Source organism: Netta rufina (assembly GCF_964035555.1).
Source record: "Netta rufina genome assembly, chromosome: 10".
In the NCBI taxonomy this organism is placed as follows: Eukaryota; Metazoa; Chordata; class Aves; order Anseriformes; family Anatidae; genus Netta; species Netta rufina.
The window spans coordinates 7908298-7927938 of record NC_140133.1 but is presented as its reverse complement, the minus strand read 5'-3'; the positions used below and the strand labels follow the sequence as shown (position 1 = coordinate 7927938).

Below are 19641 nucleotides of genomic sequence, written 5' to 3'. Positions count from 1 at the left end.
AGCTGTGATCCAGCATTGCTCTCCCCTCAGGTGCAGCAGTCTGCCATGACCATTGTACCTTCTGTAAAACTGGAAGATTTGCCTGTGGTGGTAAAATTCATCCTCCATAACGTCAAGGCTGCTAATGCAGTAGAGGTACGGCATTTTCTCTATACTTAAGACCGCTAAGTTTTATAATATAAGCTTTATAATATATTTTCAAGTACAATTTTAAAAATTGCCAAGGATGAAAGCACATGTAGAAACTATCTGTCCTTTGACATAGATTTGGTTATGCCTTCAGGCATGAAAATTGAAACCTCCTCCTTTTTGCTGGCCATTGCAGATTTTTCTCATTTGGTTTTAGAATTTGCATTTATTTTTTACTTCAGTGTTGAACACCTTAGAGAACTGAAAGTAATGAAATTATGCTGCTTTAAGCTCCTAAACTGAAGAATTGTTTGTGGCAACTTTAAGCCTTTGAGTTTTATCTAAGAATTTTCATTGTACAGATCTTTTAAGGGTTCTAAAATCCTGAAGTATCCAACAGACCTGGGATTGCAACTTGGTAATTCTCTCCACTGAGTTCTGCTCTAAATACCGTTCTAGAAACATTCCCAAAGTAGTGATTCTCCTGTTTAGAGGGCTGTTTTCATTTTCATATGTAAGAATCTTTTGGTTTTGAGAGTCATTTTATCAAAGGAAACATAGAATATTTTTTTAAACGAACCATTTGTTTTGTTGAGCCAGCCTCGATGAACTGTTGAACAACGCTTTTTTTTTTTTCATTCTTTGAAGAAGCCTCAGCTTAAGGCAGATGTGGATTGTGATCTGCCCAAATCTTTCAGGGAAAGCACTGAAAACAGTATACCTATAACGTGCAACTCAGTCTCTGCTGGCCCACAGCACAGCACTATTTGACAGCAGTCAAACTGGTGAATTTGCATGCCCCAGCATTTCTATGGCTGTCTCATATCTTGCTCTGCTGCTAAACAGGATAAAATTAATTCACAGCAGCTTTTAGCATAAATAGATGAGAATTTCATGGAGTAGCTGTTAAGAAATCCTCTCCTGCTTTCTGTATGCATGCATCCACGCATGACCTCGTAACATTATGATGAAGAACTTTCACTTTTTAAGTATTTAAAAAGAAAAGTTGAGCATAGCTAAATGCTTAGGAATCTTAACAAATATATGAGTTTTGATTTGTAATTCTAGGAGATTTTGATTTGTAATTCTGCGAGATTTTTTCTTTTCCTTAGCTTTTTCTGTTTCTCCCTCATACATCAGAGTGATTTGTGCCAGGATTTGTGTTCTACAGGTGATTTCTGATCTTCGTAAGAACTTGGATCTGTCGTCATGTGTTCTGCCACTTCAGATCGTAGGGTCCCAGAAGAAGCTTAAAAGCCAAGTCCAAACCAGGTACTTGAGCATATTTACATGATTCTGCAGAGGTGAGGTGGGACAAGGTGACTTCAGCTCTTCTTTATCTGGTCTCTGAGGTATGCCTAGTTGCATACATGAGCCTAATGTATCTTAAGTAAAGGTGCTGACCTTTAAGACCCTTATTCCTTCCTGCTTGGTATTAGTGTAACACACTTGTCAATCCTTGCCCAGCCAGCTTCCCTGCCATTTATATAGTACCTTTTGAGAAATGTCTGTCTTGGCATCCATGTCTGCAGGAGGGTACATGGCTCCGTTAGTGATGATACTGCTGCCAGTTCACCTGTTTTAACTTCCTTCCAGTATGTCTTTGATGGGTACTGCGACCTCCACTTCCACCCTCTTCTGAAACTCCCTGTCCTCATCACAGCATTCCCTCTAGAGAATTTCTGCTTTACATAACTGCCATTGCTGGTAACTGCCTTGTTCCTTTTACTACGGTATTTACAGAGGCTGAGTCTTTCTGATCATTTACAGTTCTTCCACGAGCCAAGTAACCACCAGCCAGAATTGTGTGAAGCTACTTTTTGATGCGATAAAGCTAGCTGTAAGATTTCAGAAAGATGTCTCTGAAGCTTGGATTAAGGTGAGTTGTGTGCTTTGGCCCTTGTTTCCTGATAGAATGCAACCTGTAGGTTGAGCCTGACAACAGGCTGACAGATGTGACATCAAAAGACAAATGTTAGCCCATCATTTTACTGACACAGGTTTAATATTGTTCCAAATCAGGAGTGCTTTTTAGGAGTCTGCTTTCTTCTTCAGTTTACTAATTTCCCAGTGCTTGCAAGCTGGCCACTAGGCTCCACTGTATAGACCACAGATCTTGAAGTGCATAGTAAACCTGATTCTACGTGTTTACAACAGAACTTTGAAGAAAAAGTCTCAGCTTTTTTTTTCAGTCAGCTAGCGAGCAAAAATGTTTACCCATCTACTGAGAATGACTTTTATGAAGCTTTAAGGTGCTTGAAAATATCTATTAGTATATCTGTATTGGCTGGCATTGTGGCTCATTGTAAACCATGAAACTTGTTCTCAGTCTTTGATTGCTCTGTACCTTAGGTTTGTGTGTGTGTTTGTTGTGTGTGTGTTTGTCATCTTTTGATAATGTCCGTACTGAATTTTCATGCCCATTTTTTGAGTGCCATCTGGATTCTGTGCTGTTTGCAAGATCCAGTTTGCTGACTTTGATAGTTGTCCTGTTGTAGAGAAGAGAAATCCGTGAGCAGTATTTCTTTTGGTGTCTGCCTTTTTTGATTTGACTTCATGTAACACTCCTGGTTTTGAAATACAGGATTGTACTTTAATGTAACAGCATTCTTGTGTTTTGCTCTTAGGCTATTGAGAACACCACATCTGTGTCTGACCATAAGGTAATACTTCTGAGTAAGTTTTGGGAGATTTTTCTAACCAAACCAGAAACTGCAAATAATGTTGCATGGGAGGTTCTATCAGTATTTGACCTGTTGCTACTATAACAGCCATCCATTTTCATTGTAACTCTTAGTTCATCCCTTCTAAATGTCAGGGGACAGAAGTAACCTGCTTTGAATTTTTCTTGTGGGGCTGAGTTTTCTATAGTTGTGTCTCTTGGAAGTTTTTTGAGCTCTTGATTTTCTTAGTTTTGGCTTCAAGAAGCCTAGGCTGTCTGGACTGTTTCATATCTTTTCAGCATAATGATTGGTGCTTATTTCCTCAAAAAGGTTCTGGACCTGATAGTTTTGCTGCTAATCCATTCAACCAACACCAAGAACAGGAAGCAAGCTGAGAAGGTGCTGAGGAGCAAAATTCGGCTGGGCTGCATGCCAGAACAGCTGATGCAGAATGCCTTCCAGGATCATTCAATGGTCAGTGCTGCTTCTGCACCAGGACACCTTTTCTCCTTTATCCCTCTAATATCTTGTCAGATGATGATTTAACCCTGGACTGCATTATGTATGCTTACTCCTGAGGTTTCTTTTGGTCGCTGATCAATCTTCCAAGGCACATGTCCTGTGTTGTAATGGTCTGTTTTAGTTTGTTTGTTATTTTAGAGATCAGAGTTCCTTTATTTTGGTGCAAAACCTCTCAGCCTTTATGTGGTCTAAGCCCAAGATCTCTGCTGTATGTTCCTGACATGCTGTTGTCTCCCACAGTATTTTTATAAGTTCATATCTTTACATACACAGTTTTTTGATTTTTTTTTTATTTTCTAGGTCTAGATACATGTTTATATATATAGGCACATGTTTGAATAATACTATGAGAAAACTGAAAATATCTGAGAAATTGAGACGAGTTTTCAGATCTGAAAAACTGAGAACAGATCTGCAAAACTGAAGAGAAAACTAAAAACTGATACAGTGCTTCTTGTAGATATGGGGGAGCAGGTGAGAAACACTGTTGTGAATTTAAAATAAATTAAACTATATTAATGCCTTAAGTGAAAACATCTATTCTGAATATAAGTGACTTGAATTCAATTTTTGTTTAACATCCTTCCACTTAATTTGTAAATGAGAGCTTGTTTAGAGGGGCTTTGAATGATTTATCTAAGTTTAAAGGGTAACTCAGAGTTTTCTGAAAATCTTGATGTGGCAGAGTCCTTCTGTTAAAGTGGTGCCAGTATTGTTTCTGTCCTGGGGCTTTTATTTAGTGGTGTATAGTTATAAAGTGACTTCTGTGGTGTCACTGATCAGGGATATACTGCTGAGAACTCTGCAGCTTTGCAGATTGGCTTAACCAATCTGTAAATTCTTTGTGCGGAGAAAGTAGGAGAAACCCATTTAGGTGTGCCTCATCTGCTCTTGCTGCTCATTTGTGCTAGATAGGACAGCAAGAGAAGTCAGGAAAGCACTTACTAAAGTAGACAAAGCTTTTGGGATGAGCTGTAGCATCTCTTTAGAGACCTGAGAGTTGAAAATGAGCAGCAGCAATCTGCTCTCTAACGATGTCAGTATTTCTGTTTTTCAGGTTATCCGAGACTTCTTCCCTTCAATCCTAGTACTTGCTCAGACATTTCTGCACGCTGCACACCCAGCCATAGTCTCCTTCGGCAGTTGCATGTACAAACAAGCTTTTGCAGTCTTTGACTCTTACTGCCAGCAGGTACAGTGTGATGGATTTGTTTTATTTGTGCTTGTTCACACTTTGTTCTGGAACGCATGCCCTGATCCTTCGGAGGAGGGGATTTGAGGCAGTTCAAAGCCTTTGAGAGAGGTCTATGCTGTGGAGCAGGCCAAGCAGAAGATGGAAAAACATTGCAATAAAAGACCATTGTGATGATCTTGTAGCTACCAGAGCCTTACTCAAGTGACTTGAGCACAGAAAGCCCTAAGAGGAGCCAGGAGCAAACTGGCAGGCCTCAGAGGTGACAGAATGAAAAATACTTGTGGAGCAGAGGGGACTGTGCTTTTTTCCTTATCTCTTCTGTTTTATTTAATCACTTTGAGCCTCTTCTATTTAAAAAAGCCATTGTTATAGTTTGTATTGAAACACTTTCCTTGGAGAACTCACTGTGATGAAAAAGTCTACACAGCTTCCCCTCAGAGCTCTGGCCAACTTGGACTTCTGCATATTCGGAAATAATTGCAGGCCAGACTTTGTTTATGAATTCCAACACCCATGCTTACATCAGAAAGTCTGTGGTCTGAAAACAGCTCTGCATGAGCTTTTGAATGTATTTGCACTTTTTTGGCACAGTATATTTATAATTAGGGCTGTTTCCAACATTGCACCTGTATTACTTGGTATTGTAAATTTAAAAAATAAGCAAAAAAAACCTTGAAATGTGAAGATATTCACTGCTGTTTGCAGCAAGTTAGGGAGTTTAGTAATATTTTTGAGATGTTACAAATATCAAAAGAGGATGGCTGTATTAACAATTAAGGACATAGGAAAGACCCAGAGCCCCAGACAGTGGATTGGGTTGGAGAGAGACCCATGTCTAGAAGCCAATTGAAGTAAGGCAAATAAGAAGATTTTTGAAACAAAAACACCTGTTTTGAGCTGCTTTTGGTAACGAGGGTTGAGACATTGGAAATGCTGTAGTTAGAGGTGATGTCTTCCTGGGTAAGGTGCAACATTCTGTGTGCCTATGAAAATTGTATGGGTTTTTATTAATCTTATGTGATAGTAGCAAATAGAGGAAGCTGCAGGAATGTTAGCAGGCAGGTAGGAAAAAATTGATGAAGAAAAGCTTTGTGAAGTCATGGAAGCTTTTAGAACTGAATAAAACTCAGGCTGAAAGCCTGTATTGTGGATAGTGGGAATTAAAAAGCAAACTGAGAGGGGAGTTGGAATAATATGGCTGAGTTTCAAGGTTACTATCAATACTTGATCAATATATTTCATATGAGTAGAACAGGACAGACATTTTTCTGCTATTTCATTGCGGTTTCTCTGCTGTGTGTTTCCTCAGGAGGTTGTGAGTGCTTTGGTGACACACGTGTGCAGTGGGAACGAAGCAGAATTGGATATTGCTCTGGATGTTCTCACTGATTTGGTGGTTGTGCACACATCCCTGCTGATGCGCTATGCCACCTTTGTGAAGGTATGTTTGTTTCTGTGGGAATACAACATTTCAGGACCCTTACAGTACTTGGCCCCAAATCCAGAATAGGTCAGTACTTCTCAGAAATAGCCCTAATGGAACAACCTGTATTTGTAAAGCTATCTGTTTTGAGAAATGCAGTGGTCAGAATGAAAAGGAACCTGCTATGGAAGGGTGAGCTGAAAGATTGGACTGTTTTTCTTTGAACACTTAAAATCACCACAGATGGGAGTGTCCAAGTGTGGTAGGGAGCACTTGCTCACACCTGACCTTGTTTGCATGTTCTTGCCCTGGCAGATTAGTGACAGATTATGGTTTCTGTGGGCCAATCTTCGATGCATTACCACAGCTTGTATGTGAAAGGCATTAATAAATGCTCTGGCTAGATACTAAGGACCTGCAGTGTGACATAGGTGGTTGAGACAGTAGCCATTTACCTGTAAAAAGATCTGTAGAGCAGCAGATGCCTGGCATGTTTCACACAGAGCTGGCGACTCTTCTGCACAGAGAGAACATACAGATCCTAGCACAAATTTTCTCTCCTAATTGCTGTTTTTTTATGTTGAAACTGGGTGAATTTTCTCAGGGGTGGCAAAAAGGGTTATATAATCCTGCTGTCATCCTTGTCAAACTCAGTGCCTGGTTCTAAATCCTGCTCGAGGCTGACCAGTTCTAGGAGAAAAATAATGTTAGCAAAATGTCTTGTCAGTGTTAGAAAAGCCAGCATTGCTCTGGAAAATGGCTTGACTATTTTCACTTAAGCACCAGAAGAAGAAATAGCTGAAGATGCCAGTCAACAGAGAAGACTTACCCCTAAATTGTTAAAGGTTTGCCTATCACAGTGCTTGTGTTGGAAATGTTAGCAAAAAAAAAAAATGTTCATTGTGTCAAATACTTTGAACACTGTGAAGAAATATGTAATAGAAGCTAAACAGCTGTCGCTAATGGGATCGGAGCACTCCCAAAATGCTTGTAGGAGCCAGCTTGTTCTTCCCATGCAGCTTCTGATAGAGTGGACTGTAATATTTAAGGCCAGAGCAATAGCTCTGCATTTATGTTTATTTCATTTGAATGTGGATTTTTCATACCTGTACCAAAATGGCAAAGTTAATCTGCTTTCCTGCGACTGGGATCTGGAAAGGCCTTCTTGACATATCCGAGCTAGTTTGTGGCTTCTGTCTTACAGACCATTTTAGACTCTACACAGAAACTGAATCCGTGCCAGATCCGGAAGCTTTTCTACATTCTCAGCACACTGGCATTCAGCCAGAGACAGGAAGGAAGCTATATTCAGGTAAGGAGGGACACAACAAAAAGGAGTTCAGCTGCACCTTGGTCCTTTGGCTAGGCTAAATTCTAGTGGTTATATTGCACAAATAGCGGCCTCGTTTATAAACAGCAGTTGGTGTCAAGATGTCCTTCAGCTTAGACTCTATTCTATGCAGACTAGGTTGCGGCTCCAGAATTTCCTATCCTGTATAGCAATGCTAGCAAGGAAATACAGAGGCTGTATCTGTCCTGGAAATGCCCTCTTTTCTCACACCTAAGAAAGGCAGAGTTGGTAGAAATGTCGGTGGAAGGGGACTGATGTCAGTCTCTGATCTAACCTCCCAGTGGAAGTGGGGCTGTTGCCAGCATGACATCAGGTTGCCTGTGGCTTTATCTAGCTGAACCTTTAAGATGTGCAGAAGGGTAAATTTGGAGCCTCTTTCTCAAGCTTTGTTTCTCATGCATTTGGAAGCATTCAGAAAGCACAGTTCAGCTTCTTTCCCCAAGGCGCTCATCTTAATTTAGGTGGTTGATGTTTATAGGTCAGAGATGACAAAGGCTCTCGTGTTAACAGAACTAAACCTCACAGAACAGAAGATTCTGCTGCAATGCTGTAGACTTCATACCTCATGTGTTTATACAAGAGGCACAAAAGAAGCTATCAAACCTTTTAGGAACCTGCTTTGGCAGGGGGGTTGGACTCAATCTCTTGAGGTCCCTTCAACCCCTACAATTCTGTGATTCTGCGAAACCTCTTCTGTCTAAGTTCATATTCGATTTACAGAGGATACCTTGTATGACTCTGTTGCAGCATAACAGTGGTGATGTCAGGTACCTGGGTCTGAATTTGTACCCATTTGCACCAGCACCGCACAGGTCATTCCAGAGGCATCTTGCCTAGGGAAGGTCAAGAAAAGATGGCATAGCCATGGACTCCCCATTTCTCTGCTACCAGTTTGGTCTTGTTGGCACTGGTCCTTTGCATAAGTTACACCTTAAGTCTTTATCTCCTCTGTCTCGAGAATATAATTTTTGCATACTGAGCACCTCTGTATGGGCCTGACCCCTCCTTTGCAGAACCAGCATGGGCAGTTAATAAGCATCAAGACAAGCGGGGCTGTTCTGATTGCATAAAATTTTCTGGTGGCCTGTGAGATCTTTGCTGCTTTTATGAAACTGCTTCTGAGTTGTCTCACATACTCAGTTCCAGTCTGAGAGTGCTCCTTGTCAGAACAGGGATGCTGCGTGCTTTCATTGTCGGGAGACCTCTTAAGTCTATCCTTAGTAGTCCAGAATTCTTCCAAGGTGTTTGTGCCTCTTTTGGGAAAGTGCAGTTGATCAGCTGCTTTGACACAACTGTTAAAATAGAGCATGCTGTGTTGAGACCTGCTTTGTGGTCATGTTGCTGCTGCAGAGGAGCCCTTACAGCTGCGCAGGCATGCTTTCCCAGGGGACAAGGGAGGCAGCTGGAGGAATGCCTCGATCCCAGGTGCCTGGTGCGCTGTTTCCTCGAACTCTCTTTGGACCTTCCCTCAAGAACTGCTCTATCCCTGAGCCTCCTGCAGCTGGCAGCGTTTCAGAGGGCAGCTATGCAGCTGCAATGTGTGTGTGAAGACCATCTATTCTTTCCTGTTTAAATATATATTCTTCTATTAATTATAGATGAAATCTGGACACGTTCAGTACAGTAACTAGAGCAAAGCCAAAGCAAATCACTTTTAATCCTTTTTGCAGCCTTACCTAGAGTTTTGACCAGTGTGCTCATAATAAAGGAAATTACAGGATGTACGTTCATTCTACAACACTGTAATCCCAGTAAACCATTTCTGTGCAGCCTTTGGAGATGACATTAGGTGCAGATGCTGATAGGGCTGAATGATGCCCATAAGTACCTCTGTGGTGACATAGGCTGTGTCTGTCTTTTTAGGATGATATGCACATGGTGATCAGGAAATGGCTCTCCAGCACTGTTCCCAACCACAAACAAATGGGGATTATTGGTGCTGTTACCATGATAGGCAGCGTGGCATTGAAAAGGTGAGAAGAAATGTACAAAGGTGAATTTAACATGCTTTAAGACTACCTGGAGTGGGACAAATAACGTGGGGGAGAGCAATTGTCTTCTAGCTCATGCACATCTCTGTCAAATCCAATAACTTCAAAATCTTTCCTGAAAATTGCAGCATTTGGTGTTGCAACCTGCTTAAATCTCCACTGCAAATCTTGAAGGCATCCTGAATTTCTTGTTAGTGCTTACTCATGGGGGCCTTGACTAGCACCAGCAAGATCTAGCGCTTGGAAAAAAGAAAAAGCTGTGGTGGACTGACTGCAGATCAGCCTCTGGCACTAAGGCTGAATAGCTTAATGTGCGCTGTTTGAATACAGGGAAATCTAAAGGAGAAAGAAGAAAAATTACTGCTGTGCTGGGCATTGGTGTGACAATCTCTAATGTACTATATAAATAATTTATAATAGCTTTGATAAACGAGACTCCCAATAAGAGCTGTGACAAAGATCAAAGGGCTTGGAAAACAAATATTTGAGTGGTGTTGGGAAGCACGACCTCTTCATGGAATGCTTTTGCTGATTATTACATGGAGAGAAAAGCCTGTCTTAGCTCTGGGCCCTGAGTTATCAGACTTCTTCATGGTTGCTCCCATAGCACTGATATCAGACTTGCTAATTTAGAGGCACTGGTTTAAGTCTAAGCAGGAGATGCTGAAATGGTTATTTCAAGAACAAGCTTAGAAAATCCTAAAATACAGACTACAGGCAAAAAGTCACGAGTGGGGTCAACAGTGCATCAAGAAACCTGCAGTAGCAGTGAATTTGCCAGGTAAAATGCACGCAGGTAACCCCAGCAGGTGGACCATGGCTTGTGCCTCAGAAAAAGGATTAAATCCCCAGGGAAGTTGTTTGTTTGACTTACAGAGAAATTCCTTCCCTCTCCAACTCTGACCCAAGATCCTGGAGAAAATCTGTCTTCTGCTACTTGAGAAATACCCTTGTAATTGGGTCTTTGTGTACCTTACTGGCTTTCTGTCTGATTTCTTAAGAAACTGATTGAAGAAGACAGACTCTAAAGCCTCTACCAGAGAAAAAGCTACCCTTCTGAGCTCTGCAAATAAGCAGCAGGAATTTGAGTAGCTGGCATAATGTGCAGCTGCAGATATTAGGCTCATGTAAGGAGAGGCTCCATGGCCTTCAGAAGAGGAGATGGCTAGAGGTCTTAGGCTAGAAAAAGCACTTCCTTGAAGAAGACGTTGAGTCTTGTCCCAAAGGTGCCAAACAGCAGCAGGTCTTTTCCTAATCATGTCCAAAGCATGTCTTCTTTCCATGCATAATTCTTCATTTTCTGGAGAGAGTTAACGTGTGTGATGCATTTTGCTATCTCTTAAACGTTGTGCAACAAATGCAAGGTTATCGATTGCTTTCAGGAATGAAGGAGATGGTGGTTCATTGGAGAGACCTGAGCCGAACTTCGAGCGTGATGGGCAGGTGGGTGCCAAGAATGGGTGCGTGCTGGGGCAGTATGGGAGAGAGGGAGGACACGGTCAGCAAGAAGGTGTGACTGGAGACACAGTCTTAGGTAAAGCAGGGTGTGTGTCTGACAGTCAGCTGTACTGGGCGTGGGAGCCTTGTGTATCAACTACAGAGGCAAAAATCTATTAAAATTGGTTTTGGAGAAATGCAGGGCTGTATTAACAAGCACTCCGGCAGTACTAAAGCCACCTAGTGAAAGTCTTCTGTCCAGACATTATTTCAGACAAAAGGGAAAGAAACAGGGCAATCTCTTTTGTGTTATTCCATGGTGGAACAGTCCCAGCTCTGGGAAAGACCCGTGTTTCTTCTTAAAACTGCATGTCTGTAGACCAGTCACTATGGGCTGTTAGCCTAGAGCTGAATCTTTGGATATACCTCAGAGTAAATTAATGTAAGAACAAGAAGGAGTTAAGGTAAAAGTTTGAGTTGTTCTTTAAAAAAAACAAACAACAAAAAATATTCTGAAGACTGTTCTCTCCTTTCAGCTTTCTACATTGCTGGACCTTGTAGGCTTCTGCTGCGAGCAAACACCAGAAGTCTTGGCACTCTACTACGATGAACTTGCCAATTTGATTGAGAAGCAGAAGGGAAATTTGGACCTGCAGCTCCTGGTATGTTGCAGAGTTTTTTGAATTTAATCACTTATGTATTCTTCAAAAGCAGAATGTTTTTCAAACATGAGCAGGACAAAATCATTTTGAGGATTTCACTCCAGTCTGAGAACTGTTTTTGTTTGAGGCATGCCTGAGGTTCCTGTAAGAGATACAAAATCCTCTTTTCACCTCCTTTTTTTTTTTTTTTTTGGTTTGGTTTCTTGTGGTTTCCTTGTTTTTTGTTGTTTTGATTGTGGCAAATTCCTCGTTATGCTTTAACAGCTTCCTTTATGTGAAATTTCATGTAACAGCAGGAGGAGGGGAAACCTTTTAAAGGAAATGAAATGACATTTCGAAGTAGGCTTTTGAAATCCATAGATAAAGGTAGAACCTGAAAGAACCTTAACCATTGTATTGAAATTGGCTTCCAGTCAAAAAGCTAAGGCTGTCTGATATCTAGGAACTTGGAGGAGCCACGGTGAAGATTTATGGTAATAGGGAGAGGTTTGTGAAGGCCAATGCTCTTTCTTCTTGCTGGAGATGTTTTTACATGTGTGCTGTGCCAGCCAGGGGACTAGGAAATCATTCTGGGGCCCAGGAGAGCATGAAAGCTGTTGTGGAATTGATCATTCATGGTGCCACAAAGAGATCTTTGCTCTTATGGAGAAGCAAAACTGTGATTTAGAACAGGGGAAGATGATCAGGGGACTGTGAGCTGTGACAGTTACCCTAAACAGGAAAGAGAGTTTCTCCCTTTTCCTAGTAAGGGTGATGACTCAGTTCTTGCAACATTTGTGCAGACACTTTTTGGTCTTTTCATTGTCTGTCCAAACTCTGTCACACCTGTTGCAGTATTTCTCCCTTAACTGTTGCTACCTATGTAAGTAGGTGAAGTCTGCGGGATACATTGTGTGAAATAAAATGTTGCCAGCACTTTGTAGCCATTTCATCCTGACCTTGGGTTCTTAGGACAGAGAACTTCCCATGGCCCTTCCAGCCTCTCTGCAGCAGTGGGGAGCTGGTAGATGAGCCCACGTCGAAAGAGCAGGGAATAAATTGATTGTGCATGCTTGGTAATGTCTCCTGGCTGTCTCTCTGAAGTTAGGCTTTGGCTCTCCTTGCAGGCAGTAGGTTCACTGCTGTGATTGTTCCAGGGTGTTTTTGCTTGGCCTCGTCTTCGGCATTTTCCACTGCTGCTGTCACAGCTTTCTTTGCTGAGCCCATTTGTTGAGCAGGTTTTTCCTTTCTTTATAGGAGGAGTTTGGGAAGAGTCTGGTGGAGGACTTTCCCACTGACTTTGTGGTGGATCTCAGCCCCACAGTGACCGGGTATGCTGAGCACAGGCTAAGTATTTGTAACGTTCCTGTCAGTGACAACTTTGTCAACGTGGTGATCCTTTTAACTGAGTTTGTCTGCCTTTCCTTGCAGCTCCTTCTTGTTCCCAGTGAAGCCCTTGTATAATCTCGATGAAGATGAAAGTCAGGGAGCAATTGCTATTAACCTCTTACCTTTGGTGTCACAGAGTGAGCTTGGCAGGGTCACTGATGGAACGAATAACCCAAGTAAGAGGTACTGTGGAGCTTGCCTTTGCAATCATTCTACATTTAAAGGAATTGTATTTTCATTTTGTGTTCAGCCCTGCCTGCCCAAGTGCTTGATTAGGAGCTGGACGGAAGATTTACCAGTTTCCAGTGTTCTTTTCCTTCCCTTGCTGTTAGACATGGGTCAGATAGGTCTAGAGGCACAAGGACATGCTGGGGAATTGGCAGTCTGTTCTGGCTCAGACTGTTTAGCTGATGTTGAGTAAGTCATGTTGCATCTAGTTTGTTTCCCATCTGTCATCTGGGAATAGTAGCTCTTCCTTCCAGCATCATTGGGATATTGAAGGCCACGCCAAGATGGATAGGCCACTCCATCCATTTGGGCAAAATTCATATTTTGAGTGTTGAGTCTCAAATGGAGTCAGCAAGTAGTTTGTGTGTGTCAAGAGTACACAATTGGTTCTCACCCTTCAGTTGCACTTTCACAGCATGGACTTCTGCTTCACAGCAAAACCACAAACATGCCACCACAAGTAAAATTTGTATGAGAAACAAAGACTTTGTCCTAAGAGAACGAAACAAGAAGCATGCAGGAAGTAAAACATCTTATTAAACAATGGGACATCAAAGTTAAAAATAATAAAAGGCTTTTTTTTTTTTTTTCTAACAATCAGCTTTTTATCTTGCATAATTTATTGTCAGATTTTGTTGAGATCATAGTTGCGCTTAAAAAATACATGATTACTTTATACCAAATAAAAAGAAATATAGCTACCTCACATGCATTGATGGAGGGGAAAAAGATGTTAATTTTCCTCGCTTACAATGTGAGCAGTAGCATGCTAGAAAACATTCAGGGAGGTTTCTTTACTGCTCACAGCTGTCTTTTGCACAAATTCTTGTAGTTCCTCCTGAACTATTCAACTTTGATTTCTACCTGAAATAAATCTGACTCTATTTTTGTTCAGTACAGCAGGTTTTCTACCCTTAAGTTTTCCCAGAAAATTGATGGTCACTGATGTATTTATTAACCATATGAGGCATTTCTGGGTTTTGTTGCTATGACTCTCGAGAAGCAAAATAGAAGAAGGTATAGGCGAGGTGGCGTGGGGAGGACATGGGACACAAGAGAAAAGTGATGAGCATTCCGGAGGCGTATAAAACATAGGACTCACTTCATTTCTCTCTCTCTTTTTTCTTTTCCCCAGGGTAGTGTCACCAATATGTCTATCACCCTCTTTCCGATTGCTCAGGCTCTACACTGGAGAGCAAAACAATGGAAGCCTGGAGGAGATTGATGCCTTATTAGGTATGGAAAGTAAATCTTACAGACCCCTCTGGCTCACTTGTTCCTGTCCCAGATCTGCAAAGCCTTCCTGCAGCTGTGGGAAGAGTTGTGTAGTTTATGATGGAGGCTGAGATGCTCTGTTGGCCACAAGTGGAAGGGAGGCAGGGGAGACAATCACTTTCTCTGGGAAGTGACTGATGGTGTTCACTCCAAATAGTCACTGGAATCGAGAGTACAGGCTTTTGGAAGAGTCATTGTCCACGCAAAAAGCGAAGCATAGGTAGCAAACACAGTCCAAGATGTGTTTTCTACCTACCCTGTCTCAGGTTGCCCCCTGTACTTCACTGATTTGGAAGTTGAAGGGAAGATAGACTCTCTTTCCAAGCAGGAACAGGAATTTCTGTGCTCGCTTCTCTTCTATGCGCTCAACTGGTTTCGTGAGGTGAGTAGAGCCTTGTCTGCATGTTTTGGAGTGGAACTGAGGAGTAGCACAAACACAAACCCCAGACTGCAGGGGTGCAATTGCTGAGGAAGAGTCTTACCTCTTGGAAATGTTCTCCAGCAAGGTCTTCTCTTTCTTTCTCTTCATTGCAATTCTTTCTTCTTTCTTCTCTTCATTACGATTTATGCTTTATCCTGATTCTAGTAACTACTCTGCTTACTTGGCTAAGAACTTGACCTGTAGCTGCTGTGCTGTTGCTTTTCAGATTGCATTTTCTTACGGGCTTCTGAAGAGCTTTGTTCATGCAGTCTGGATTTGGTCACCCAGGCCACTTGTGCTAATTGTTGTGTGCTTATTTGGGACTTGTGGGTGTTATTCAGAAAAGAAAAAGTAAAAATGGATGCAAATCTCCCTAATTCACAGTGAGTTTGTGTTGCGTCTCTAGGTTGTAAATGCTTTCTGCCAGCAACAGGACGCTGAGATGAAGGGGAAGGTTTTGACTCGAATACAGAACATCACAGAGCTGCAGAATGTGCTAGGAAAATGCTTGGCAGGTGTGTATGAAAACATTTGCGTGTTCTGGGCCTGCACCAGCTGTGAAGTGAAAGGTATTGGTTTAAACATCAAAGAAGGAATTGTATGGTAATGTATGCTGCATTATTACAGTGACCTAGGAATCTGCCTGAGTATAGAGGAGGAAGCCTGTTTCTCTCCAAAAGATGCAGTGTGATTCTCTGACATTCAGGTTGTACCAAGTTATTGAGGCCTGTTACAAGCACCAGCTGCCTTCGTTAACTTGGCCCATGAATTCCTGCTGTCTGGCAGCTGGAAGCCAGTGCAGGAACCTGGTAGTCTCTGTCCCAGGCCAATGAGCACAGCCACAGAAACTGACAGATGACAACAGTTGAAGACAGCACCTATGCATAGGACTCATGTAAAACATAAATAAAGACAGCCGAGTCCCCTTCCTGCTCTTCAGCTGCTTAAGACACTTTTGAGTCACAAGCACGCATGCATTTGCGGATCCCCAAGTACTGGCACAGCCCCTCTGTCTGCCTAATACTCCTGCCCAGATTTTGGGCCCTATAAACTGCTCCACATGTCTCCTGCTAACCACCCAGTCCAGCTTGCTGCTCCTTACTACCCAGCAGACACACACACTCATATACAAACTTGTCCCACAGGCACTTCACACTTTTAGGTCCTCCAGATCCCAGCATGGACCATCCACCCAGCTGATAGCCCCTCCTGGACCCAGGGCCTCCTACTTGCTGGCTAGTCTGCCTTTGAAGTTGGACAAGAAATTGCAGACGCACATCCCAGTGCGTGCCAAATTTGGGGAAGATGCAAATGCTCGCCCCTGCTCTGTCCCAGCAGCCAGCACCAGGCACGTGGGCTGTGACCCATGGTCCTGCTCCAGCTGCTGGTGTTCAGTCCCTCACTTGCTCCACTCACGCTGATGCCCTCTAACATCTGGTTCTCAGCACACACGAACGCTGTTCCTGCCCCAGTGGCTGGTAGCTGAGACCCCCACCCACACCAGGAGCTGACAGCGAGGACCCACTTGCTGCAAGTGCTGGCACCAAATCCACTCACACCAGTCACCCCAGTAGCTGGTGCTCTGGCCACAAAGTCCACAGGACCTGTCGAGGTGCTCCCAAGAGCTATTGGCCCTGCAGCTACTGAAGTTGAGACCTTCGCTTACTCCAGATATTGGCACCAAAGGCCAAGGGCTCCTAAATGCCCAGTCTGACTCTAGTTGCTGGCCCAGCCTTTGCTCACACAGGTCTGGCCAGTGGTTTGTGTTTTGTCCTTTGCACACACACACTCACAGGATAAGAGAAGTGAGATTACATTGAAATGAAGCTAAGAAAGGATTTAAAACAAATATAGGACAGACTGGGGGGGTCAGGTGAAGGGCTCGGTCATGCAAATGTACTGATTGGCAATGTCGTACTCATGTCCAGGCCTTTTATACCTGCTTCTGTCTGTTCCCCTCTTCTTTCCTCCCCATCCCCTTTCCTTGCATGCACATGCCTTCATCAGTTTGCATAGTTCCACCACCACTCCTACTCCCCTGGAATATCACAGGTCCTCAAATTCCTCTTTTTCATCCCATTTTATCAGTTTCAAAGCCCAGCTGTCTCTCCTTAAAGCTTTGCTGGGAATTCCTTATTGACCATCAATGAGTAAGTGGAGACTTTTGGTCTTTGTCTACCAGGTTTGTGTTTGTCCTTGTTTATGGGCTTCCCCTATTACTTGTACTCTTTTTTGCATTGAAAAGGTCCTCAATCAAATAACCTTAATAGAGAATCCTTTATCACCTTCCACAAGCTATCCATTACAAGCTTTGTTTTTAAACCAATGGATCAACATCAATCCTAAATAAAGAGCCTCTTTAACACCTTTCTATTGCTCCAGGAGAACTACAGGGACAGCAAGGAAAGGGCTCAGATGTGCTAGAGCAGCCCTTTCAGCTTCACTTACATTTATGAAGGTCCAAAGACAGCTGAGCTCTTGTTGTTCTCCCTTTCTGGAGGAATGCAAAGAGCTGTGATTCTGGTGCACAGCTCTGCAATACAAGAAGGTTGACTGGAGCTAAATGTGCCTAAGCATAAGAGCAGAGGGATGTTCACAGGGATGGGGAAACATGGGATACTTCCTTTAGATGTGTATCTTGCCTCTGTTTTCTCATTCAGGAGCTGAACTAACCAAAGTTCTGCATTTTGGTTCTTTCAGCAACCCCTGGTTATGTCCCACCACCAGCTACTTTTGATTCTGAAGCCACGGAGGGAGGACCATCCGTTAACGCTGTTGGTGCCATGAGAAAAAAAAATGGTAACAAGTTTATAACAAGGAAGCAGATGTGATGGGCTTGATTGGCAAGTTGCACTGCAGTCAATAGCACTTGTGTGATGCATAAAGCACAGAATTTCTGGTATGGCCAATCTAGCTTGAAATCTTACCTGATCAACTCCTGGTGAAGATGGAGGTGTAAAATTTTTCCTACTCCATACAGCTGCTGGATAGTCTGTTTTTTTGGGGAAAGCTATGCTTAGCATATAACTATTGAAAATTCATTGAAATGAATTCCCCAGATCCCCTTTAGATCTCTTTTCATTGATGGAAATTCTGTTGGCAAGCTGTCAGTCCTTTGGCACCGTGGCCAGCAGTTCTGAAGTGTTCCGCTTGAATTGCTTTTGGAGCTTGTGTGAATGTTACCTGGCCCTGGTGACATACTGGATGATGTCTGTTTGATCTAACACGTTGTTTAGGATTACTTGAAATGTAGTTCCTTTGGTGTCTCAAGATGCTACACGGTGTGTCAGGTTTGAGAGTTTCCCCACCTTTGTCAGCAGTGAAGCCCATTGCAAGGAATTCATTGAGTTACTCTACTATTGGCATAGCGTCCCTGCAAGCTCCTTCTGGAGTTGTTTGCCTTACTGTCATCTTCCAGGTCCTCTGCTTTTCTCAGTGAAACAGCAACACTAATTTTGGTTCAAGCATTTTTCAAGTACATTAAGAAAAGTGAGACTTACTTTAATTTCTTACCTTGATTTTATAAAAGAGAAGCTGGTTGGGGAGAGAGCCCCAAATGCTTTTGACTCTCTTTCTGACCATGATCCTGGCTGCAGATGACACACAACCTGTGTATATTCCATGCTTTCTTAGGGCTGATTAAAGTACAGCTTGAGCTATTTCCCTGCCTTGCAGCCTCAACAGTGTTGAGCATGGTGCAGCTTTTTTTTTTTTTAAAGTTGCTTTTCTCTTTAAGGAAGGAAGAAAAAGTCTGATGGCAGCAAAGCCAGCATTGCAGACCGTTCTCAAGCAGATGAAAGCTCTGAGGGAAACCAGCCTGACAATGAGCTCTCTGAGCTGGAGAAGGTAGGAATATACCCCTGGGGACTGGCAAGAAAGGCAGACAAAGGAAAATGACTTAGAAAAAGAAACAAAAGTTTTGAATTACTCAAATAATCAGGCAACTGCTATTTCTAGACTCTGATCAGAAATTGTGAGATAAATCTGGAAAATACAGACCCTTGTAAGGATCGTATTTCCCACTGTCTCCAGTCTGCTTCAGTCACAGGTGCTTTGATTTTTCATATTTTCTTTGGGGTGTATTTTCTTTGATCAATGTATTCATCATAAGGCACATTAAAAATTACCCATTTTCATCCCATGTTAAGAGCTAGTTCCCAAACCTGTCAGCTAATGAATTGTTGAATTACATTTCTAGTTCTTTGAAGCAAGGTCTTAAGGTATTGTCATCATGTTGAGAATGCAAGGTCTGTGCTGGCTGAGGGAGCAAAGCCAGAGAAGCGTGCCTGGTTTTGGGCTCTGATGCCTGGCTGAGCATGTTCAGCCTGGAGAAGAGAAGGCTTTGGAGAGACTTCCTTGTGGTCTTTTAATGCTTAAAGGGGTCTTATAAAAAGGATGGAGAAAGGACTCTTACTTGATTAGATTATGATAGGATAAGAGGGAATAGACATTAGGAGTTAGACATTAGGAGGAAATTCTTCACTGTAACTGTAGTGAGGCACTGGCACAGGTTGCCCAGAGAGGATGTGGATGCCCCATCCCTGGAGGCGTTCAAGGCCAGGCTGGATGGGGCCCTGGTCAACCTGATCTAGTGGGTGGCGTCTCTGCCTATGGCAGAGGGGTTGGAGTTAGATGATCTTTAAGGTCCCTTCCAACACAAGCCATTCTATGAATAATGTCACAAGTTACAACAAATAAACGGAGTCTCAGGTAGTTTGGGAATTAATGTAACTAACCTTTCTTAGCTAAACAGAGTACAGGTCCCAGACTAACCCATAGATGCCATGCCCTATCCAGGACAACAGAATAGAGAAATCCTGGTGTGAGCCACATATAACACACATTGGGTCACACGACAGGGCTGCATGGAATGAAACTCTACGAATTTATAGATATGATTAAAAGCAAGATAGCATCCTATGGCTTACTGTCCTGGTAGTTATCAAAGGCAAAAACATTTGCCTTCCCCTTTTATG

At 42.6% G+C, this 19641-nt stretch overlaps 1 protein-coding gene across 1 annotated transcript in view; it reads left to right on the top strand.

The window, feature by feature from the left end:
* The window catches only part of FANCD2 (FA complementation group D2), a 52334-nt gene that overhangs the window by 12232 nt on the left and 20461 nt on the right, over positions 1 to 19641 (top strand). Inside the window, exons 11-28 of the mRNA XM_084292533.1 lie at positions 31 to 135; positions 1301 to 1401; positions 1900 to 2008; positions 2757 to 2792; positions 3123 to 3266; positions 4372 to 4506; positions 5819 to 5950; positions 7137 to 7244; positions 9147 to 9256; positions 10657 to 10717; positions 11248 to 11373; positions 12610 to 12683; positions 12784 to 12924; positions 14105 to 14205; positions 14511 to 14626; positions 15072 to 15180; positions 17366 to 17464; positions 18402 to 18511. Coding sequence (XP_084148659.1) covers positions 31 to 135; positions 1301 to 1401; positions 1900 to 2008; positions 2757 to 2792; positions 3123 to 3266; positions 4372 to 4506; positions 5819 to 5950; positions 7137 to 7244; positions 9147 to 9256; positions 10657 to 10717; positions 11248 to 11373; positions 12610 to 12683; positions 12784 to 12924; positions 14105 to 14205; positions 14511 to 14626; positions 15072 to 15180; positions 17366 to 17464; positions 18402 to 18511 — 1917 coding nt within the window. The remainder of the gene's footprint in view (positions 1 to 30; positions 136 to 1300; positions 1402 to 1899; positions 2009 to 2756; positions 2793 to 3122; positions 3267 to 4371; positions 4507 to 5818; positions 5951 to 7136; positions 7245 to 9146; positions 9257 to 10656; positions 10718 to 11247; positions 11374 to 12609; positions 12684 to 12783; positions 12925 to 14104; positions 14206 to 14510; positions 14627 to 15071; positions 15181 to 17365; positions 17465 to 18401; positions 18512 to 19641) is intronic.